Genomic DNA, 23,065 nt, shown 5'->3' with positions numbered 1-23,065 from the left:
GAGGGACCCTGGGGCTGTGGGGGGTGACCCTGGGGCATCAATCCTGGGGCAGAGGAGTGGGGTCAGGGCTGGGGGCCTGTTCCTGGGGCCTGATTGGGGGCTGGGGGATCAGTCCCGGGGTGGATGAGAGGGATAAGATGGGGGGGGCTGATCCCGGGGCTGGGGGGTGACCCTGGGGCCGGGGATCTGCGCTGGGGCAGAGGAGCGGGACGGGGCTGGCGGCCCCAATCCGGGGGGCTGGGGTGAAGTCAGCCCCGGGATGGATTTGGGGGTTGGGGCAAGTGCAGGAGGGCCCGATCCAGCCGGGGGAGCGTACCCAAACGCTGCGGGAGCCGCCAAACCCCGAGCGCTCGCCCACCGCCGCGGCTCCCCGCCCCCACCTCCCCGGGTCCTCCCCGATCCCGGCTGCCCCCGCGGCGGCCGCGCGCGCCTCTCCTCCCCCGGCCCATGATGCATAGCGGCGGCGGTCCGGGCGCAAGATGGCGGCGGAGCGGCAGGGAGGTGGCGGCGGCGGTCGCGGCGGCGCGGGAGGCGGCGGCGGCGGAGGAGGAGGAAGCGGCGGCGCCGCGGAGGAGAACAAGGAGAATGAGAGACCGGCGGGGCCGCAGGCCGGCAGCCTCGGCGACAGCCTGGGCCTGGAGAGCATCCTGCGGCGCGGCGGGGGGACGTGGCGGCCGCCGCGGGGAGCGCGGGGGCTCGCAGGGCCCGGGCAGGCGGGCGCGGCCCGCTCTGCTGCCCCGCGGGCACGGCCCGCCTCTGCCTGCTGGGCGGAGGCGGCGCTGAGGGCGGCGGGCCCGGGCAGGCCGCGCCGAGCCGAGCCGCGCCTCGGGCGGGAGTCGGACGGGAGCCCCGGAGGGGCCGGAGCCTTTGAAGCTTCGTCCTCCGAACCGCGTGACAGTCGTGGCCAGCCTTCAGAGCAGAGCTCTGCGCTAGGTCTGCGTGCTTTAGGTGAAAGCAGGTTGTCAGTAATCTTCTGGCGGTAATATTGATGCTTGAAGCGGGCGGTAGGGGGTAAAATAAATCTCAGCAGATATGCTGAGGTGGCAAACCAGCTCCTCCAGATTTGGTGCGTCCAAAATCTGATGTGGCATGTAAACCTCGTGGCGTTTTTGTATGTGAAACTTTCATGTGAGACTAGCCCAGCTGCACAGCTGTGATAGAGCTGAGTTTTATCTTCTGGGTAAGAGGAAAAGCCACGTGAAATAAAGTTGCAGTTTTCCACTTAGCCTACAGCAGGTGTTGTAAAGGTGGTAACCATTGAGTAAGATACGGACATAGTACTTGCCCGGATAATGTTAGGAATATCTAAGTCAATGAAAAAGTAAATCAGGTAGGGGATATTAATTCAGCGAGTAACTGCCTGAAAGAAAGTCTTAGGTGGACAGCAAGGATGAGAAGTGCTTTGTTGAGACATTGCAGTTTGACTTATTTGTTCTACAAATGCAAACTAATTCAGTGTACTAACTCTTAGGCAGGTTTTTAATACTTCAGAGGCTTTCTTTTAGGTGTAATTCCAAGAAAACACTTTGGTAGGCATCTGCCATTTTAAACTTTAAAAGTCTGGTAGTTCCTTTTTCTCTAGCTGCAGTAATAGCATTTCTTTTGGTGGGGTCATTGTATAGTCTGGTTTTGGTTTTGTGGGGTTTTTTTTAAGGCTTATTATCCTGAAACAAGCTCTAGTAACAGCAGGACTCTCGTGGATGTCTGTAAGAGGAGGTGCTCATGGTACATCCTAGTCCTGGCCTTGAGGACAGTCATGAAGCTCTGAAGTAAGCAGTGGAGTCATGAGGTCTTTTAGGACTATCAGTTCTCTCAGCCGTGTGTTTTTAGGAAGTTTTTGGGTGCCTCTGTTCAAAGTGCACTTGCTTAATCAAACCTGTAGAGCTCCTTTCTGTTATTTTGGGGTAGAATGAAGAACTGGTAGCAGACTCTACCTGTCCATCTGCCTTAACGCAAATCGCAGTCCTTCAGATTGTGAAGGAGTCTCAGCAGCAGCACGGTTTACGACACGGAGACTTCCAGAGGTACAGGTTAGTAAACAGTGTGGATGTCTTGGAGGTACTGGGGTGGCCTGGCTTACTGCGTTTAAAATGTAAACCTGCTGCGGCATGCAACAGAAACGATCTGCCAAGTAAATACCCCTTGGCAGGTTACTTCATGTAAAACAATTAGAGGGAATGTGCTGTGACTGTTCCATTTAGGAGGATACAGACTGGCTCCTGTTTCTCCATTGCCCTTTAAGAGCTGTTCTGTTAACACTGATAATCACTATGCTCTTCCAGAACTGAGTGTTCAATAAGCATACATAAAGCAATTAGACAGCAATTAGAACATAATTCTGATTTTTCCAGATCAGGAATTGTTCCATGTTTTCTTACCTTTGTTGTATTCTATTAACCACGGGTTTACAGGTAGTTTCTGAACTGCCTCTTACTGTGTGTCATATATGGAGTTTTTAGTTGTTAAAACCTTGCCTGTTGTAATGGCCTTCAGTCCTTTTTCCGGAGAGTAAACAGAAAAAAAGTTGTTCTTTGGCCAAACTGACCGTGGTCGTCTTTTCTTTAGGGGTTATTGCTCCCGTAGGCTAAGGCGCCTCCGAAAAACTCTCAACTTCAAGATGGGTAACAGGCACAAGTTCACTGGGAAGAAAGTAACTGAAGAGATTCTTTCAGACAACAGGTACAGTAGCTGGATGGAATTGATCATTCAGTATATCAGTGAGTAGTTCCTTTAATTTCAATAATTTATTTTCATGTGAGTGTGGTGGAAAACTGTTCTGTGCAATATACTCAGAAATGTTTCTTTTCAGAGATGTGTGTTGTTGCTATTAATAAAAGGTGAAAGTTCAGGCTGCAGTGCAGGGGGAGGAGGCACTGCTCAGGTCCTGCTTCATCGTGTGAACAAGTGGGAGAAGAGGAAGCAGCAACAGCCAGGTCCTTCTCTTCCCTGATAGTTGCTAAAATAGGTTGTTTTCGTAATCAGTAAATTACTTTGATGTTAAAGAGGAAATGCTTATTCAGATCTGTGGCAAGGTAGCCAGGTGAATGTTGATAATGTAAACAGTGTAGCCAGCAAGGTTGTGGTTGGAGACGTAATCCCTTCCCTTTGAAGAGAAACACTGGATTGCAAGCTTTACTTAGATTTTCAAAATTTAGCAGAACACTTGTCTGATAGAATATGTGGAGAATAGCCAGGATCTTAGGCTCATTTCCCATCTTTTAGAAATGCTTGAAATGTGTAGTGTCTCATCTTTTCTTGTGGGGAAAAGAAAACATAATACTGTCTTCACCTGCATTGTTAAGAAGCCAGATGCATTATAGTATTAGCTGGTGGGAAAACAGACTCGTTTACCCATATTGAACCTAAAATCATAAATCCTTTGTCTTTGCACTGTCTGTGGTGCTACAGAATGATGATACCAAATTCTCTTCCTCAGTTGGGTAATTACATTTCTGTAGTGGGAAACACAGTAGAAAACAGTTAAGAATAATATAACTTTGTGTGCTTAGAATGTTAAGAATAAAAGCATCTGCTGCCTCTTAGTAACCACGGTGAATTTTTGTTAGCAAACTTTGCAGATCACGTGGCAAAGAGCTGGTGGTGCTGTGGTCATACTTGTTTGAATGTCATCATTTTTTCGTTCATCTTCCTCTGCCCTGTAGGTATCTGCTGTTGATTCTGATGGATGCAGAGAGAGCCTGGAGTTATGCCATGCAGCTGAAACAGGAAGCAAACACGGAGCCTCGCAAACGATTTCACCTGCTGTCCCGCCTGCGCAAAGCTGTGAAACATGCCGAGGAGCTGGAGCGACTGTGTGAAAGTAACCGAGTGGATGCCAAAACAAAGCTGGAAGCTCAGGTAACCACTGGTACTTTAATCCTGTTTTACAGAAAAATCTGAACAAGAATCCTCTGGGGTTTGGGTGAAAAGATTTGTTCTCATCTAGCAATAGATAATCAAAACTGACCGATTCTCAAACTGGTAATGTCTCCCTTTGAATAGCGTGGACTCACTGTTAACTAGCGCAGCTGCTGGAATTGCAGAAATAACCAGTGGCACCAGCTGAGATGAGGACATGGGGTTTAGAAGTGGATTAAGTGTTATCAAATGACTGTCCTTGCTTTGAAGAGCAGTATGTTTAATAAAAGTAAAAAGAATTGAGAGAGTCTAAGATGATCTAACACAACCTAAGAAACTGTGCTTATCTGTCGAGTTACCTATTCGTTAAATGCCCTAAAGTAGCCACCTAGAACACAAGCCGTGTGGCTTTGGTTCCTGGAACGCAGAAAGCAACTGTGTTGTGACACCAGCCTCTTGGAGGCACTGCAGTGGTACTTAGTTAATTAAAACTGCCGTTTTGTAGCTTATTGCTGCAAAAAAAGAAAAGTTTTGTGACATCAGTGGGCCATGTTGGTTGCATAACAAGCAAGAAACATCTTTGCTTTCGCCCCCTTAGTAATGTCGGTTAAAAGAAAAAAAGGAAGGTGGCTGGTAACCCCTAATCCGAATCAGTTGTCGTCTGTGGGAGGACCAGATGAAAAGGGCAAGGCTGAGTCACGTACTGCAGGCGTCGCAGCAGCCCTCGTGCTAAAGGCTGTAGAAACGAGGCTGTCGAGCTGGGGGAAATTCACTTGCCCTTGTGCTGTCTGCAGGCGTACATGGCTTACCTCACAGGAATGCTTCGCTTTGAACACCAGGAGTGGAAGGCAGCGATGGAGGCTTTCAACAAATGCAAGTGAGTTCCTCCACTTCACCAGCTTTGTTTAGTATATGGTGTTGGATCAGTCTAGTAAGTTGTATACTGTATGTACAGCAACTCTGAGTTTTTTAGTTAATTGTATTGCTGCCAGTGGCAGGGGGGTTGGAACTTTGAGATCCCTTCCAACCCAAACCATTCTGTGATAATTGGGAGGCACTACTGAAAAAATGGTGTCCTCCAGAGCAGAGACATAAATTCCTCCCTTAAGATAGCGTCTCACAAAGCGATGCATACTGTGGTGTTAATATCTGTTCTTCTACTGCAGGACCATATATGAAAAACTGGCCAATGCTTTCACAGAAGAACAAGCTGTGCTGTATAACCAGCGTGTGGAAGAGATCTCGCCCAACATTCGCTACTGTGCCTATAATATTGGTAAGGAAAGAGAGGGTACCTAGTCTCCAACAAAGAGCAATGCCTGTTCACAGGAAAGGAATATTGACTTGATAGTTAAATACTGGTCTGAGTGACATTGCAGTGAGTCTGTAATATTTTGGGTAAATTCTGCACGTGTTCTGAGTCAGTTTAGTGGTTGAGAAATACACTCATTTTGCAACAGTGCGTGTGGTTTTGTGTAAAAAGACAAAATACCAGTTTGCTGATGAAGTCAGAATGAAATTGCAAATTTATCCCCTTTGTCCTCAAATTGCCAATCTAAAATCTATTGATGAGCTTTTCTATATTAAAATAATTTCTGAACTCGGATAGAAACGTGGTCTTGATTTGTTAATTCTCTCAGGTGACCAGTCTGCTATGAATGAGTTGATGCAGATGCGACTGAGGTCTGGTGGCACTGAAGGTCTTCTTGCAGAAAAACTGGAGGTAACGAATTTCGTGCTTCATGTTGAAACATTCATTATCGCTCTATTGAGCATAAATATTGCTACAGCACACTATTCAAGAGCCCAAACATATCAGAAGAGAGCAGGCAAGCCAGGGCTCTATGGGAAACACACTTTACTAAAAAGCCCTTTGGTTTCAAAAGAGTCAAGTCTAATGTGGATTTGAAAGGTTCAGTTTTGGATACCTTAAAGTTCAAGCTGATAAGTTCAGTCTGTTCTCTACAGGCACTGATTACCCAAACTCGAGCAAAGCAGGCAGCCACGATGAGTGAGGTGGAGTGGAGAGGAAGAACTGTTCCGGTGAAGATAGACAAAGTGAGGATCTTCTTGCTGGGGCTGGCTGACAACGAAGCAGCGATTGCTCAGGTAACCCAGAAGCCATCTCCCATGCTCGTGTTCTGGCTGTCCTCTTTCCTTCAGTGTGCGGGTAATACATGATACCTGGTCTAAAAGTTTTTGAATAATCTTTTTCTCAAACTTAGGGTTGGAAGGTTAAAATTAAAAGTGGGAATATTGGCTATAACCCAAAGCTGAAGTGTCAGTTGGGGATAGCTCCCAGAATCTACTAAGTGGTAGTCTGGGAGATCTATTCTGAGTATTGCTGCTCTTTTGAACGCTCTGTGCTGCCCAGAAGCGCTACCTTTCGGTGGCAGGGTGATAACCGTTATTATTTGTAAGTCATTTGGAAACAAAGGTTACAATTTCAAGAGTAACTGGTTTTGAATTACAGTTCTAATTTCTTTAAGTATCTTACTCAAACGCTTCAACTTCAGAACAACCAAAAGAAAAAAGATATCTATCGATAATGGTTTTTCAGCAACAAAAAGCAGTTTGCCAGGTGAAGCAGGTACGATGAGATTTGTGTCATTCTCTTCTTGGTTTAGCAAATTCTCAAAAGCAGGAAGAGGGTTACTAAATGTCAGGATGTGAATCAATTTCAAATGTAGCAGTTCTGAAACACTTGCACATACTGTGCATGTCTTTAGTAGTGCAGCCAAGTTTTCCACATGGGACTTTGTCCTTGGAAATGGTGTGCAGATGGTGTATTCTGCTTCCCAGTGGCTTGCTGTTTCAAAAGGCAGTGGAGGAATCTTAGTAATAGTTGTTGCCGCCAAAGGTGGGGTTTTTTTTGTGCAACATCAAAACCCATTTATCACCAGAAGAATAGTGAGGATAAATAGCAATTTAAATGATAAAATGGAAACCCTGCCAAGGTGTAAGGCAAGCAGGCAAGAGCAGAGATAGTGTTAAGAAGATAGCATGAATAGACTAAACAGGATATGGCTGGGTAGGAAATATTAGTGTTATCCAGTCTTGTCATAATGTTAGGAATTTTATGTTGCTGAGTTTATTTTCTCATAGGCCGTACGTTAGTATGGCCAGCAGGTGGAAGTGCAGCTTAAAGTTCAATGTTTCCTCATTTAATTTCCATCCTGCCAGACTAGCAGTTGGACCTTTCCACATTAGTTGCCCTCTTTGTTCCGTAAAGCCGTGGCAGAAGAGTGATCCGAATTTGGTTTTATCTTACTTTGTGTTCCTTGGAAGCTCTGACTAAACAGAGGAGTTTTGTGGTACCGAATCACAACTGGTAATGGTGAGAGCTGAGTGCTCACAAGCAGTGTTTACATTCCCAGGGGGCTAAAACGTGGCGTTTTGAAAGCAGTTCTGCAGTTGCTGCGTCCGCTGTGATGGGCAGTCCAGCTCCAGCCAAGTGCATTGAGGTTCCTGGGACCTTTGGCACCTTTGTGCTAGTCTCCACTAAGTTGAAACCCTAACATAACAGCAGTGCTTTTCAGGCTTTGATAGAAGCAAACATGAATGTGTGTTTTGTGTAAAAATGGAGATTCTCAGCGCAATTTTACCATTACCTTCAATGTCTTGTTGGTAATGGGAGAAACAGAACAAATAAGCCAAACTGAAATACAAATCCATGTTTAGAATTACTTCTGTCAGCCCTTTTGTAGACTTGAATGCATGACTTCAAGGGCCCATGGATTCTGACCAGGTAGAAATGAGAAGGCTAAAGAGCAGAGCAATGGAAGTGTACTCCCATCTGGTATTGCCTCAAGGATTCTGTGTTCATCTCTGGTGACTAGGACTGCAGCAAAAATGGGTGGTGGTAACTTTCAGAGATGATACACCATATTTTAGAAAAAAAAGGGAAAATTAGAAGTGAGCACTCCTAGACCTTCGGAAGAGGTTTGGTTCCCTGGATTGCTGTAAGATGAGCCTGTGCTGCTCTATGAGGGCACTTGAATCACCAGCCGTAGCACTTAACATCTCAGTTTGACGGTCCGGTATCTCCCAAGTCAGAACATATGCATGGGATCAGTTTAACCTTGGGAGTTTTTGCCTAGAGAGGAAATGCTTTGTTTCACTGCACGGCCCAGCCCTTTCCCTGTTTGTGCTTGACTGATGATCTAGCTATGTCTGTTTTCATTTTTGTGCATACAGTGAAATTGCTGTGCTCCTCTGGGTGAGGTTGAGAATGCTGTCAGACTCGTCTCTGGTTATTCTCAGTAGCTAGTCCCACCTTAAAAATTCTTGCAGCAAATCTCAAAAAAAAAAAAAACCAACCCAGCCCCAAAAAAATGCCTTCATCTCAGGTCAAGATACCTGAGGCTTTGCGAGGGAGTAAAAATAACATTCCTTAATGGGTTTGCAAACCTGAGAAGATGAGAGGCAGAGACTGTAGACCTCTACGGAAGCGAGCATGTTTTTAGACAGTTTTTTATTTATTTGGACAATTGCAGATTTGTTGCAGCAAAGTTCATCTTACGCTATTACATGACGTGGAAGTGGTATGACACAGTGCTGATACATTTGAATCCGTCCTTCGATTGCTAAGGTTGGGGTTTGTTTCTGGGCAGTTTTCTCTTGCTCAATCAGCAAGAGTCTTGCAGTCACCATCTGGTTACCTTCTCAGCCCCTGAGTGGAAGTTGAGTTTGGTTTTGGGTGCATTGTTTAATTGGGTACACGACATGCCAGTCCCATTAGGCAAAGATCAGGCTTCAACTTGTTTTTTAAAAGTTGTTTTAAATTTTAGTTTTGGGGCAGAAGGCCAAAAGCTGCTTCATTTTTTGACAAAACTTGTGGTGACAGCAGAAAAACACTCAGTCACTGCTGCTACTAAAATACAGGGTTACTTTAAAAAATGCTTCAAACAAGCAAATTATTGCCACTGTGAGCATTACTAGAGTGGGAGTGTAGAAAAGATAATCATCTACATGCTCTTACCACATGAGAAAAGTTTAATCATCATAACAGGACCAGTCTAGGTTGGTAGTTTGCCAGTTCAGTAATGCTCAGCTCTGCTGTTGCTGAGCCTTTCCCACAGCGCAGCCCAGCCTCAGCGGTTCTCAGAGCAGCGTGGGTGCCATCCCGGAAGGGAAGGGAGTTGCTGGGAAGGCAGCTGTTGCAGGGATGAGGCTGTCAGAGCTGTGTGTGCCGGGCCTTCAGTGCTGCTAAATTCTCAGCGCTGACCATTTTCCGTGTGATTTCTGGCGGTTTGCCCCTAGAACAGTTTGCCCCCTACCTGCCGACAAGTACAGATTGGGGTTCTAGCTACCCATTGGTTTTAAAGCCATAATTTGGGAGAAACTTTGTTTAATCTCCTCAGTTGACTCTTCTTGCATCATGGGATGAAAAATACAAAAATTTCTAATAAAAATCTGTCTTAACTTTCCTTTGCTCTTAGGCAGACAATGAGGAGACAAAGGAACGTTTGTTTGAGTCTTTACTCAGTGAGTGTAGAGATGCCATTCAGGCTGTTCGGGAAGATCTGAAACCGGACCAGGTAGGTACCAAACATCAGTGTTTCTACTTTCAACAACATAGTTTTTCTTTGGGCCTGATTTGTTATTGTTAAACTTGCTTAAAAGTAAAAGTGGCCGAGATTTCTTTAATAAAAAGCTGCGAAAGAGTCTATCAACGTTTAATTTTATTCTCTTCAGAACTGTGAGGGTGCATAGCAACGTAGAAGCCCTCATTCCTTTGCCTAGAAGTCTGTTATAACTACCCTGGTTTACCAAACCCTTGAGTTGTTCCTAATGTTTTCTTACCTCGGCTGCTAGTTTTAAGTAAATCATGCAGTGTTTTGTCCCCAATTTCTGCAGAAGCAGCGGGAACACTCTCTGGAAAATGATTCTGGGAAGGTGTCCAACATCCAGTACTTACACAGGTAGTAGGCAAACATTGCTGCCTTTATTAGTGTTGAAGTCATGCTCTTATGTTAAGATTTTATTTTTGTTTGGTTTTGGTTTATGGCATTTTTGTTCTGGGCCTCTCAGATCTCAAAGGATGACTGTACGGATAAGGATCTGGTTCGTGTAGCTTTGAAAACGTTTTACTTAAGACTCTCATGTTGACCTTTCAGGTGTGTTTTTCCCGTACTAGTATCAGCTTAGACTGGGGTGAGTTTTTTCAGAACAAGGAGTGATGTCTGAGTAGTTCTGACATTCTGCTAATGGTATTTTATTTTTATCTTCTTAGTTATTTGACTTACATCAAGCTGTCAACAGCCATCAAGCGCAATGAGAGCATGGCAAAGTCTCTGCAGAAGGCACTGCTGCAGCAGCAGCGGTCAGAAGAGGATGGCAAGCGCACGCCACGGCCTCAGGACCTGATCCGTCTTTATGATATCATTTTGCAGGTAGTGCTGGGAAAACGAATCTAATTCTTCATGCTAACTGGAGAACTTTGGTACAAAAAGCTATTGTAAAAAGTATAGCAGTGCAAGTGAACTGCCTGTGAAGTCTGAAGAGCAACTGAGTACCTACAGTTACCTTGTTGAAAATGTTCAACATCTCCATGAAACACAAAACCGCCTTCTAGTTATGAACACAAAATGCTGCTGGAATGGGTGCCCTTGGTTGTACACTCTAATGCAGTTTTAAAATAGTTTTTCTGACTATTTTATGCCTTAGTTTCTGCTGGCCAGAGAAAGTAGCAGCTAAAAATACTTAAAATGTACATGTTCTTCATAAGAAGTTTCTCAATTTCTCACATAAATTTTCTATTAACTGTGGGAGCCTGTGGCTGAAGCAGGGGTGAATGGGAAAGGCCTTATGAAAGAATTACATCAGTGAAATCTGAGGAGTCTGTCCTAATTTCTGTTTGTGTCAGGAAATCTGTCCTGAGGGCAAACTTGCACAAGTTTCAGTGAGTGTCCTTCACAAGATTAGCATACTGATAATTAGAAAACTGGAAACTATTTCCATGGGAGTTTACTGTTGACTTGTTAAAAGGGGCAGGTTTCTCTTACAAGAGCAGATTCCAGAGGAAAACAATGCCAGCACTTGTTACTCTGACTCTCTTTTGTGCAGAACCTTGTGGAACTGACACAGCTTCCTGGCCTAGAAGAGGACAAGAACTTCCAAAAAGAGATTGGATTAAAGACACTTGTGTACAAGGCTTACAGGTGACTGAGAAATGGCCAGGTTTTCTTTAGCAGGTGTTACATCTTCAAAGGTTATTATTCCAAAGCTCTATGTGCCGTGCAGGACTTTGATGTGGTTTGCTCTGCCCTTTTATAAAACATAGACTGGATGCTAAGGGGAAACTGGCCAGTGCTACTTAGTAATATCTCTTGTTATCAGTCATTTGAGTTGGCAAAAGGTCTGGATAACAAACGTCAAGGATTGACTCTTTACTGTTGCAGGTGTTTCTTCATTGCACAGTCCTATGTCCTGGTCAAGAAATGGAGTGAAGCTCTTGTTTTATATGAAAGAGTGCTGAAATATGCCCGTGAAGTTCAGTCAGGAGCTGGAGCTTATACGAACAGTTTGAAGGTAGGAACCCCATCCTGCGTGTAGAAGGGAGCTGAGGTTTAAGAAGAAGCTCTGTCCTGGTATTTACTGTCCATTAGGTGCCAGGCCATTACAATTGAAGACTGATCTTTAAGTAGGGAGAAGAATGATACAAGTGTGACTTCTTCATTTGTTATAGTAGAGACTTTCTAGGGATGTGGAAACCCTTCAACTGGCCGCTTGCTCTGGACAGGAGGAGACTTGCTGTAACAACTCCAGAACGATTTACCACTTTTTCTCACATTTGTGTTTTGTGTTGTACAATTTCTGTAGTGCCTGAAGGACTGTACTGTAGCTTTTCCTCTTCTGGGAAGGCTTATCAGCACTAGGACTTAATTTCCTAGTTCGTTCTTTGTCAGGTTTTACCTTTGCCCTCACTCTTAAAGTGTCACGTTTCAGGCTGTCAAATAATTTTGTTTAATGACCTAGGAGCTGCCAGATGTTCAGGATCTGATCACTCAAGTCAATGCAGAGAAATACTCCTTGCAAGCAGCAGCTATATTAGGTGAGTTGCAAAATTATGCTGTGTGTCTTGAATAGTGCCACTGCAGCTATTTCATTCCTTTTATTTAATTTCTGGAGTTCCAGATGTTTTTCCACTTCACTTTGATCTATGTAGGCTCTGGAAAATGTTTTTTACCCCCCCCGCCCCAGTTCAAGTTGCTTCTAGCTGTGCCTAGTGCAGCGAGGCAGCCAATGACTTGAAGTTTGGCATCTTGCTCCCTGCCCAGAGATGCCAAAATGCCTTTGTGAGGACGTGCGCTTGTTTTGGTAACCTGCCCAGAATGCTTTGTTTAGTGTTTAATTTTTTTGCTGCAAACAAGTTAGCCTTACTCGTCCCAGTTTTGCCTAGCGGGGACGACTACTGAGGAGGGATTGGACAGGGATGTTCTGCTTTCTGTTGATGTCAACCAGGTTAGGGGAACTTTTTGGGAATGAGTGAACTCTGTGATTTCTTGAGCTGCTGTTTTTGCTGTATCAGGTGCTGGAAACCCAAGAGAAGTTGTGGATTGCCTTCTCTTTTGTTGTTTTAATGTTGCTTTAGCAGACCCCACTGGGGTCTTCTCATCATCTGCTGCTTTGTGCTTAACTCAAAATCTGTGTGTCTTTCAGGAGCTTCTTGTAACAATGGGAAGGAGAAGCTCTCTGTTACTGGAGAGCTGTTTTGGCTGCAGAGGAGTATGTGTGATCCTCTTAGCCTGGAAAGCAAGTTGTTTCTACTGAAAATAGTCTTGCGTATCCCAGAATGCAAGGTTCATAGCTAAGCTGACTCCTGGGACAGTCTGACTTTACGCCAGGATCTGACCTGTTATTCTTTCTTCAATTTTGCAGATGCAAATGATGCTCATGAGACTGAGTCTCCGTCTCAGGTCAAGGATGGCAAGGTAAGAGCTGAGAGCTCGGGCAGATTCCAGTGGTGTTCTTAATGAACATTACTTGTCACCTGTTACCTAAGTGTCTCTCACAACTCAAGAAATGTCATGCTGATTGGAGTTTGGTCATGACTAGTGTATTTAAGAGATTTTATTAGTCTTGTTTTCCTTCTGCACATCCTGAAGGTGGCTGACAGAGTTGGATTGCTTGGGTAGGAACTAGGCAGCTGCTTGCAGCTTCTGATGTGACGTCTTTTTGTTTGTGTGTGTTTTTTTGTGGGGGTGTGGTTTTTTTTTTTAATTTGGCTTTCTTCCTGCACTCAAGGGCCCAAGGTGTCACACAAGGGAAGGCCAGCTTCTGTTATCTCAGTTGCTTCGTGATCCTCTTTGCTCGTTTGATCCTTGTCAGCTTTGATTTGATATGTGTTTAATTTCTGTTTCTGCATTGGTCTCTTTCAGCCACTCTCAGAACGGTTTGAGACTTTCTGTCTGGATCCTTCTCTTGTCAGCAAGCAAGTCAGCCTCGTGCACTTCCCTCCGGGCTTCCAGCCCATTCCGTGCAAACCCTTGTTCTTTGACCTGGCCCTTAATCATGTTGCTTTCCCACCTCTGGAGGACAAGGTGGAGCAGAAGGCCAAGAGTGGCCTCACAGGATATATAAAAGGCATCTTTGGATTCAAAAGTTAACCAGGACGCCCTGAGGAACAGAGGTTTTATTCTGTATTGAAGGAAAAGCTCCGGGAGGTTCTAGGACACAAATATCTGCACCTGAAACCAACAGAGGGAATTTTACCATCTTCTTTCCTATCTTCTGTGTATATGTCTGTGCACTTCGTCTCCCAGTGTATTAAAGACAAACAATGTTCAGAAACATATGTACACTATAAATAGCTGAAAATAATCTGGAGCACAGAGAAAAATTCCATTCTGCTTGGAAAAGTTGGAGCTTGCTTTGTGACCAGTGGCCTGTTCAGGGCTAGTACACATCTACTTACCATGGACCAGGGCACAGGTATAATTTGATTCCTCCTTCCACCTCATTATTGGACACTATGATTTGGTATTTTGGTCTAGAAATCTGGATGTGATGGGGAAACAGAGGCAAAAGCAGATGCAGAACTAAACCAGCAAGGTGAGGCTGCCTACAGGAGGGCTATGAAACAGTAGCCAAGTGGGCTAACTTCCCTTTCAACTCCCAGAAGTTTGTATTTTTAAAAAAATGTAACATTTAAGAATGTCAAAATACAGCCCCTTTCCTTATCGATAAGGATGGCAAATACCTTTCCAAATGTTAATGGTTACCCCAGTTGTGGTGGAGTATAACCTGAATTTGTACTCTGGGCCAACAGGATCCTTCTTTATTGATAGACCTTTTGTTAAATACCTAAATACAGTATAGAACCTATTCCTATAAGGCTTTTCCTGGGAAACTAGCTTCATGGGTGGCTTTAGAATTTGCTACTTGCTCTTCATGGGAAGGTGGGTCTCTCGAAGTTTGTATTGTCTCTGATTTAAACCTTGCCTGAAAACAAGGTGATCTTTTTCTGGAGTTCATCTGTAGCTTTTTTTTCTCTTCCTCAGTCAGTAGATACACCTGAAATAAGGATTAAGCAACAGGAGACCAGTAGATTCTTGAGTGATAGATCTTCTCTGTCATGCCAGACAGCTTTTTTTATAAAGGGCCCAGGTGCTATGGTGATAGGCACTTTCAAAATGCAGGTAGTTTCATAATTGTGATCATTTAAATAGGGAAAAAAATACAGCACATGGGCAGAACTGTTCCTAAATAAAGCGTTCGGAAGTTTCCACCAGCAATGTTTGGGTTTTCACTCAGTCTGTAGCTGAAGGTGAAACAGCAGTTTGTTCTGGCTGCCTTAACTCTTCTGCACCAGTTGTCTGGACTTTGCGTTGTTTCTCCATTTTTAGGCATTGGAGTTAATGGGAGTGGAAACAAAAGAACTTTTTAAAATGGTCAGATTGTTGTTGTCATGGGAATTTTCCATGCAAGGTGTGTGTCAGGTGAATGAGGGGAATTAACCAATTCCCATTATTTTAATATGAATGTTTGCTTCTTTGTTCCAAGTTGTTTTGATTTGTGAGTTCTCAAAGTACCAAGCAGCTTTCAAAAGAACTCTGTGCTCGGAAAGAGGTAAGAGAAGGAGGAAAAACAGATTTTCCGCGTTTAATTTTTGCAACAGGGGAACAAAGTGAAAGTTTCTGGTATTGTAGCTAACTCCATTTGCTTCTGGATGCCAGGAGAGAAGAGAAGGGGATAGTGTAGAGCTGAAAGAAACGTGGAAGGCTATTTGTTCATCACATGACAATTTCTAGAAAACGTGGTCTTGAGTGGCAGATTTCTCTTCCTCAAAAAGCCGTTTCCTTTCAGACAAGGAAGGGTCATGCAGTAACCGGCGCAGGCATCAGCTGGTTGATCTGCTTCATGGTGCCTCTTTCCGTGTACGTTAATCCGAGCTTCTCTCTCCTTTTCAGCTTTTGTATCAAAACACTTTGAGAAGTGTTCTCCTGTTTGGTTTGCAAACCAAACTCCTTTCTGCTTTCCTACCACAAATCCATGTGGTGCCTGGATTGATTCCAGTGAAACTTGTGCTGCGGCCACTTTCTAATTGGTTACTGTTACAAAAAGCTGAGAGCAATTTGCCTCTTTATGTCAAACGTCTTTTGACAGATAATGGATTAGTTGAACCCAGATAAGAAATCTGAAAACAATAAAGTTTTATTCCTGACCTCTGAGGCGTGTAGTTTATGTTGAGCATTGAGAACACCGAGGACTCTGCCTCCGAAGTATTCAGAGGATCAAGGTCACACCATCACCTGGGGCTACTTAACCCCTGGAGAATGGCCACTTAGTTCTGGAGGAGGATCTTCTGCCTGAAGGCTCAGATAACAACACACACCACCCTCAGAGGTAACTTGGCTTATTTGTTTTGATGTAATGTTGATGGGAAGCGAGTGGAGTGGGGTTTGTAATCCGTGTTGTGACTTAAATAACATGGCAGGCACTGATAGGCACTGGGAAAAGATGTAAAAATGTAAAAAAAGGTGGAGGGAAGAAGTAATACTGTTACTCAAGTCACACGTATGATGAAAACAAGAGTCACAAAGCTTATTGAGGCTCTTTGCCTTGCAGTGGAGCTTGGAATGGCAAAGGTGAGGCTTGGACAGCAGCAGTTACAAGGCAACAGTGCAGTCTGACGTGGCGTACAGAGACAGCGATTCCCCTGCAACTGCCAAGCGTTGGTTGTGCCTGAAACAGCCGGAGCAGGATGCAGAGCTTGGAAACCTGCTTCCTTATTGCTCTGTTCTTTCATTAGGCTGCACTGTTTGCTTTAAAGTGTTTGCTCTCTTTCTATGAATTAATTGGCGAGTAGGCCACATGATGGCCCTCAGACAGGAAGCTCCAGCAGAACGGTCAAGCTTCTTCAATCAGCTTTTCCCGTGGAGTGCTGTATCTGTGGGCTTAGCAATGGAATTTTAATTACAAGCTGAGGTAGCTGTGCCTGGTACAATTACATCAATTAAAACAGAAATGAGATGTACGTGATGGCCCTCAGCCCCACCGTCGGTGATACACCTGTGTCTGGGGCGATGCTGACTTCTGGTTGTGTGCTCCGAGGGGCCCGGTGACAACAGGGAGGTCTTGAGGGACTAGTGGGCCATATTGTTAGGAGAAATGAGAAGTGTGAGACAGACCAGGCATTTAAAATGAGAGGTGAGAGGTGGGATAGCAATAGTCTGACCTGGGAACTCCTAAATAACAGTGTCTGCCTCCTTTAAAAGAAGGGATTTAGGATATTTTAAACAGAAGGTATTGTGTTATTAGAGAAAAATCATTGCTGCCTAATCCAAGCTGCTCCAGATGGATGGCCCCCCAGGTGAGTGCTGGAGCCAGCTCTGGGGCTTTGTGGCTGCATTATTTGATGGGTTGTTGCAGGTTGGGATGGCAGCCTGGCACGTGCCCTGGCAGTAAAGGGCTATGGACCCTGGAATTCAAGCGTGGGAAGTCCTCCTCCAACTACAGTGGGAGTGAGTAGAGCTAGTTCTTGGGAGAAGATGTGTCTGCTGAGAGATGTGTGTGCTCCCACGTAGCTCTTGTCACCTGCCCCGTTAGAGCTACACGCACAAATACGCCATGGAGTTCAGCTGGGGATGTAAACTGGGAGTTTGCACCCTTAAAGGAGTGATTTGATGTGATCTGCACTGTATATGGCTGCTCCTCTTTTTCTTCAGAACTGGTTGCTGTTTTCAAGCGTAAGAACAGCTGGAGGTAGGTTTGCCTGCCAAAGAAGAGCTCTTTCTGATCTGGGTGGGAGGAATGCGTGGTGGGTGCCCCCAGTAAATAATAGGAAGCTCCAAGAGGACGGATATAATAGAATAGGAAGCAATGATCCTGAAAGCTGCTCGGCAGAGGTGGGCAGCTCTGAGGCACTGCTCAAGTCCCTCTGCTTCCTGGGACCTGCCCCGGCCACCCCTTTGGCCCTGGCACTTGGAGGGTTTGGTGTGGAAGAACTCCGTGCTCCAGGAATTGATCACGCAGCGATCCAGAGGGACACACCTACAGCAAAGGTTGGTGCTGGGCTCTCGCTTCTCGGGCTCGCCCGAACCGCGCCGAGGGTGAGCAGGTTTGTGAAACGCGGCCGCTCCCTGACCCTCTCCCTTTGGGTGAGGTCTCCTGGCCTGAGCGAGCTGCTTTGTGTCCGAGGAGGAGAGGTTGGTCCTTTGCTATCCTGCTACAAAGTCACCTGAACTGCCGATCAAGTAACTGCTGCTGTTGCTGCAAAATTCCCATCTCTTGTGGAAGTGGATCAGGGCGGGATTCGGGTGGGGACAGAGCTGGGGAGTCCTTGCTCTGGAGCATCCAGCCTAAAATCCCTGGAACGTCCTGACTGTTCATTTTTGTTTGCATCGAGGCTTTACTTTGTGCACCGAGGAGTGGGCGATTAGTGCCTCGCTCTGTGCTGAGCGCCAGATGTCGGTGTTTGGGTTAGAGCTAAGCCCAAGTGCACATTCCTGTGTGGGAGGGAGGCAGCTGTTTCCGTCCCCACACCGTGTCCCCAGCCCTTACTGGGCTGCTGTGAGTAACCTGGGCTGAAAACCTTCCCACCTGTGGCCTAAAAAGCAGTAATGTCTCGGGGGGGAGATTTAAAACCACTCTCAAAGGGGTAGAGTTTGCACGTCTCTTGTGCGCACGTGGCCTTGGGCGCAGCTTTCATGTTCTCCAGTGCCATCAAATTCAAATTCGGACCCAAGTCCTAGCGCGTACTGAGCATTTCCAGGCACTGCCGTACTGTGATCTTTGGCAAACTCCTCCACTGCTGGGCACTCACGGCGGTGGAGTTATTAAAGCTAAAATTTTTGCCCTGGAATTAGTGTTTTTGCCCCTCCCGTGCTGAGCCGAGGGCCGGTGGTGTCCATGCACAGACGAGGCTTTGCCTGAGGCTCACACGCTGTGCGAGAGGACGAGCGACTCTCATCCCCAGCCCGTGGTCAGTCCGGGGAGCGATGCCGTGGCTGTGGTGCCCGAATGACTAAAGAGCAGCATCAAAGCCTCGGAATTACTTTCCGTGCTTGCCTTTTTCCACAGAAGCGGGAGAAGGTCTAATTTTCTCAGAGCATCAAATTAACCTGGGGAAGGCGAAGTCTGGTCACGCAGAATTAGTTGTGGCGGGTGGATTCATCGCGCTCCAGTCCCTGCCTGTGACTCAGAAGGACTCACCACTGAATCAGGCAGTAGCAGCTCAAAAACGGAGCTTTGCAGGAGATTCACGTCCGATTGAAAAGCACTTGGGGCTTCTGGGCTGGCAGGCTGCGGTTTGGGGGTGAGCCCCCCGAGCCCAGCGATGCTCCTGGCTGCTGCACCCTCTGCCCACAAAGATGGGTGAGCTGCAGTGCTGCCCTCCCTCCTGGGAGGTGGTTTGCAGGGGGCTGTCACTGCTCCCTGCCTCCTGCTCCCTGCCTTGGTTGCCCAGGAGGGATTTATCTCCTGTCCCTGCTAGCCCTGAGCTGCAAGCAGAGCCCTCCCACGGACATGGTTTGGTTTGGAGGGAGTCTGAAAGTGTGATCCTTCCTAGCTGGTGTGCAAGCATCCTCCTTCCCAATGCTCTCCAGGTCTTGCCAAATGGGGAGCTCTAGCCCGGATCCCTCTCTTCCGAACGCCTTCTCCTGCAGTCAGCTCTTTGTATTGGGGCCAGAAGTTTCTCTCCCAAGCAGGGTACGCCTTTGAGCTGTTCCAGGTGTACGTGTTTCAGCTGGCCACCACCTACAACACAACATCCTACAGGTATTTTTGCACATTACAGGGCCTTTGTGTTGCACTTGCGTGGAGGCACAGAGGAGAGCAAACCTGTCCTTGCATTTAACTTTCCATCATCCTGACACGGGCTGATTGCAGGTGTTTCAGCCCAGCCTTTGCTCAGGACAGTCCCTTCTCCAGGGCACTGCTGGGTGAGCAAAACAGCTTTTTTTGGGAGCTGTGAAAGAAACCTACCCCAAAAGCTCTGATCTCCCACCCTGATTTCCTGAGGTGCCTCTCCAGCTGTGCTGCATGTCCGAAGGTTGCCTTTCCAGGCAGGTGTTTAATTACCTCTCATTGCCTGGTTAATGATCTAGGACACAGTGTGTTCAGATCCAATCACTGTTTGGGGAGCAGCTCCCTTCAGCAGTGGCACTGGATCATGAAGCCAAATTTACAGGCTGCATCCTGTGAGTTATAAACAAGTTTTCCAGACAAAGTGTCTTGAGAATCTGCCATTAGTGAATTTATATGGTGCTATTACAGCCTTGCTAATCGTCTGGGGAGGGGAAAATGAGGCTAACGCATTCGCTGCTGTAGGGAATTGCCGTCATGTCCTGCTCCGTTTGCTCTAGGGCTTAAACTCAGAAGAAGAAGAAGGTGCAGGATGCTGTAATGAGACTGGAGAGGTGATGAGGTGGGAAGCAGGCAGGTCCTTTTGATGTCTGAAGGGTCTAGGGATGAGTAGTCCATAAAAGCCCTGGGACCGAGCTGTTAACAAGGTGGCGTGGTGCAAATGTCCTCTGTATTTAGAGGGACACAAAGGTGCAGGACTGGGATTTCCCATTCGTGCCGGGGCAGCTGTGCTGGATTCAGCCTCCTCTGGTCTTCTAGGGAAAGGTCCCTTGGTGCTGAGCCGGCTCGGAAGCCAGAGCCTGCTTACCTCTGCCGAGCCTGGCAGGGTGCTGAGCCCAGCCCCGGCCCAGAAGCTTTTTAATGGGTCTTGATCAGACCTGCAGGGAGAATTGCGGGGGCCTTTGCGCTTCCCCTCCGCTTACCAATTGGTAAAGACAAAGCAAAGCAAAACAAGGTTTGAGGACTGAGTAATTTAACTGAGTAATTTTAGACTTGAGAAAATCAAGTGTCCTGTTTTCCCAGTGGGGCAGCCATTTTTTAAAATTACAATTTAAATTCTGAAAAATTAATTTAAACTGAGGCTCTGTAGTTTCACGTTGGCTGGTCTGAAAATTGGTCCACAAGGAGGAAAAAGGGCTGGGATAAAAACTATACAAAAAGATGCCGTGCCTGGTGTCTGCGAGGAAGAAGGAGGCTGACTTGTGCATGGTGGGAGCAGGCTCTGATACCTCCCGAGATGGTGATGTCCTGGGGGCCCAGGGCTCCTGACTCCCGTGGCTGCTCTTCATGCTCCCCTGTTCTCCATGGCTTTGGAGACTCTTAGGAGGGTTTCCCTCTTGCTGAGGACAGCTCAAGTCTTATACCCTCTGTCTGCAGTTGCAAAGACCATATATCCTTCGCAATAAGTCTTGGTCTGGGCTGGCTGTAGCTGCTGGTCCTGTTGCCAAACAAGCAGCATCTCTGCGTAGCAAAGCCTCTGTCACTCTTACAGAGGGCTCCTGCCTCTGCAGCCTTGTGCATCTCTCCAAAACCATCAGAAATAAATATCAGGTGCTGAACGCAGGCAGGAGCGGCTGCGACTTGCCTCTGCTTTTGTATGGAGTGAAGATGAGAGGTGAGATGACAGAGTAGGAAATGTTTTGCTGCCTGTCTGACCACGTGGCCATGAAACTCTTCCTAAATTTGTCCTTGGGGACGTGGTAGTGGGTGCTGCTGGACAGGGCGGTTGGTGAAACGAGTCTTTGGTTTTGCTTGGTGTAGACCTGGGTGATCATTAGTAGGAGCTTTACAAGGGTGAGGAGATGCATTAACTGTTCTTCCGTAGGTGGTGCTTTATGAACAAATCAAGGCTGTTCCGAGGTGTATTGAAGAGTGAACACCCACCACCCTCCTGCATCAACAAAAAAAACTTGAGAGACCTGCCTGATCTAAGCTCCTCCTCTGGCCAATTCTTGGGAAGATCTGTGTGAAAGATGAGTTCAGCACTGTTCCTGAAATCTTCCTTCCCTGAAATGTTACCTGGTCACCAAGGTCCTCTATGCAGCTGTGCCTGCTATCTATCCCTGCAGGCTACCCGCTCATCTGTGTGAGTGGCAGGAGGCATCTGGTTATATGACTACTCCATAAAACCAGGCATCTGCATCCTGGCATAGCTCCAGGCTACTGGGATGAATCCCCAGATCCTGTTCTGGAAAGCAAATAAAATGATTATGATGTGGCTTCCCATTCCATCTCCTGGTGTGTCTGGAGCCCTGCCAGAGCAGCCAGCCCCAGGTCTATACCCCCAGGAGATACGTCTCAGCCCCCAAAATGAGCTGTAGCCTTGCTGGGGACCTGCCTGGGCAAGACACAACCTCCTCTTGGATTGGCTTTGTAGATCAACGGCTGCGTTTCAAGGCTGGTCCACCTGGAATGAGAGGAAGGCTGCTCACTCCTGACCCATCTCCCCATGGATGATCTCATCTGGGCAAGGCAGCTCTGCCAGCTGCGGCAGCAGGGAGCTCAGTCCCTGTAGCAGTGCAGAATGATCCCATTGGAAATGCAGCTGGATAGGGGGCTGCCAGTCTGGGGTGGGGGGTGGTCAGGAGGTGGGAGGCTCTTGATAATGCCATTTTGGATGGTTGTCTTGGAGACAATCCTCGGGCTTTCAGCTGCAGAGGAGCAAGTACATGGTGGGCAGTCCTGCCCAGGGTTTTTGGGCTCAGGTCCCGCTGCCAGACACAGCTGTGTGGGTGGCTATGGTGGAGAACTGGTTGAACTGGTCTCCTTGCCTGTTGCTTCTTGCAGGGCCTGGGTTAACCATCGTACTCTGCCCTGGCTCAGCTGGGGCTGGTCTGAACAAAACCCACTGCGGATCTGGAAATGACCGGGGCTGAAACAAGCAGTGCCTGTTGCAAATCTTCCCCCCAGGATCCTTGCAGCAGCATCCCGTTCACCAGTGGTGGTCATGGCAGCATGGGGCAGGCTGGGCTGGCGGCTGGCAGAGCATCCCCGGCTTGCAGTGGGCATTGGGCTGCAGCAGGAGCTTGTGTTGGGCTGGCAGGACTTGCACCCTGGAGCTGTCCTTGTTTCCTGAGACTGGGGTGGTGACGGACCCCTCGGGGCCCTGCCGAGGGCTGGGTGAGCCCCTGCCCCTCGGATGGGTGAACGGGTGGCCGGGAGCTGCTCCTCACCCGGGCTCCGTGTGGGATGAGAGGCTCTGCCACTTCTCCCGCTGCATCTGCCTGAGTGGGGAGGTGACAGCTCCCTGCGGCATGGTGGGCCGGGCGCTCAGCATCCCTGCCGGACTGGGGGCTCGAAAGCAGGCAGGACACAGCCCAGCTTCCAGCTTGTGTCTCACCCCCTCTGCAAGCGGATGGTGCTCCACAACCGAGCACGATGCCGCTCCTCGCGCTGGCCCTGAGCTTGCCCAGCGTTTGTCTGCCCTGTCTGCGTCGGGCATGGCTGCCTGCCCAGGCGCGTGTCCGTGTGTGCACAGGGCTGAGATCAAAGAGGATCAGCTTTTAAACCGCTCGGTCTTTCCGAGGGATCCTGGCCAGGGGAAGGATCACACCTCTGCCTTGGTCAACAGCGGAGTGGAAGGTGCCGTTGGAAAGCAGTGCAGGTGCCGGGCTCCAGCCCTCAGCTCCAGGCTGTGGGTGATGGATGGCTCGGGGGAAGCAGGTTGTCCAGGGGCGTGTGGGTTATGTGCCTCGTTTGCTTTTAGTGTTAATTCTTAGAACTTCCTCCACGTGCAAGCGTGCTGTCTTCCCATGGGTCGCTGCCGGTTGATCTGTTCAATGTATTTTCCTTTGAATTCGTGGGGGATTGATCCCCTCCCGGCTCCTGCAAACAGCCCTGCAGAGGAGGGGTTATCATCCCGTGCAGCCATGGGCTCCTGCGTGCTCCTGTTTTGCGT

At 47.4% G+C, this 23,065-nt stretch overlaps 1 protein-coding gene and 1 long non-coding RNA gene across 4 annotated transcripts; both read left to right on the top strand.

Moving 5' to 3' along the window:
- Positions 1-479: 479 nt before the first annotated feature.
- Positions 480-15,566, top strand: SRP68 (signal recognition particle 68). 3 transcript variants are annotated; one of them, XM_086624099.1, is made up of 17 exons: positions 480-501; positions 553-642; positions 1,964-2,030; positions 2,566-2,679; positions 3,663-3,858; positions 4,653-4,735; positions 5,025-5,134; positions 5,499-5,581; positions 5,827-5,967; positions 9,300-9,398; positions 9,718-9,782; positions 10,094-10,253; positions 10,927-11,021; positions 11,262-11,391; positions 11,839-11,914; positions 12,742-12,794; positions 13,242-15,566. In XM_086624099.1, exons 1-17 carry the CDS (start codon positions 480-482, stop codon positions 13,467-13,469), a joined length of 1,812 nt encoding a protein of 603 aa, XP_086480225.1. In that variant the 3' UTR covers positions 13,470-15,566. The 3 variants fall into 3 exon arrangements, with proteins under 3 accessions (XP_086480225.1, XP_086480224.1, XP_086480226.1); XM_086624098.1 differs by having other exon boundaries at positions 480-642; XM_086624100.1 differs by lacking the exon at positions 2,566-2,679 and having other exon boundaries at positions 480-642.
- A 2,820-nt stretch (positions 15,567-18,386) lies between these two features.
- LOC147527356 (uncharacterized) lies at positions 18,387-21,393 on the top strand. Its single transcript, XR_015222742.1, has 2 exons — positions 18,387-19,244; positions 20,993-21,393. It is a non-coding gene; the product is annotated as an uncharacterized LOC147527356 (long non-coding RNA).
- Positions 21,394-23,065: the final 1,672 nt, after the last annotated feature.

This window comes from Tauraco erythrolophus, chromosome 20 (genome assembly GCF_009769465.1).
Source record: "Tauraco erythrolophus isolate bTauEry1 chromosome 20, bTauEry1.pri, whole genome shotgun sequence".
Lineage (NCBI taxonomy): Eukaryota > Metazoa > Chordata > Aves > Musophagiformes > Musophagidae > Tauraco > Tauraco erythrolophus.
Note: the sequence above shows the minus strand (reverse complement) of the source record. Positions and strands in the feature narration are given on the sequence as shown.

Bases quoted from the DNA above. Each gene is read 5' to 3' on its own strand.
- SRP68 (XM_086624098.1), top strand. From the start codon at position 480: ATGGCGGCGGAGCGGCAGGGAGGTGGCGGCGGCGGTCGCGGCGGCGCG. The intron at 5,968-9,299 runs GTAACCCAGAAG...CTTTGCTCTTAG, and splicing joins ACGAAGCAGCGATTGCTCAG to GCAGACAATGAGGAGACAAA. The intron at 9,399-9,717 runs GTAGGTACCAAA...CAATTTCTGCAG, and splicing joins AAGATCTGAAACCGGACCAG to AAGCAGCGGGAACACTCTCT.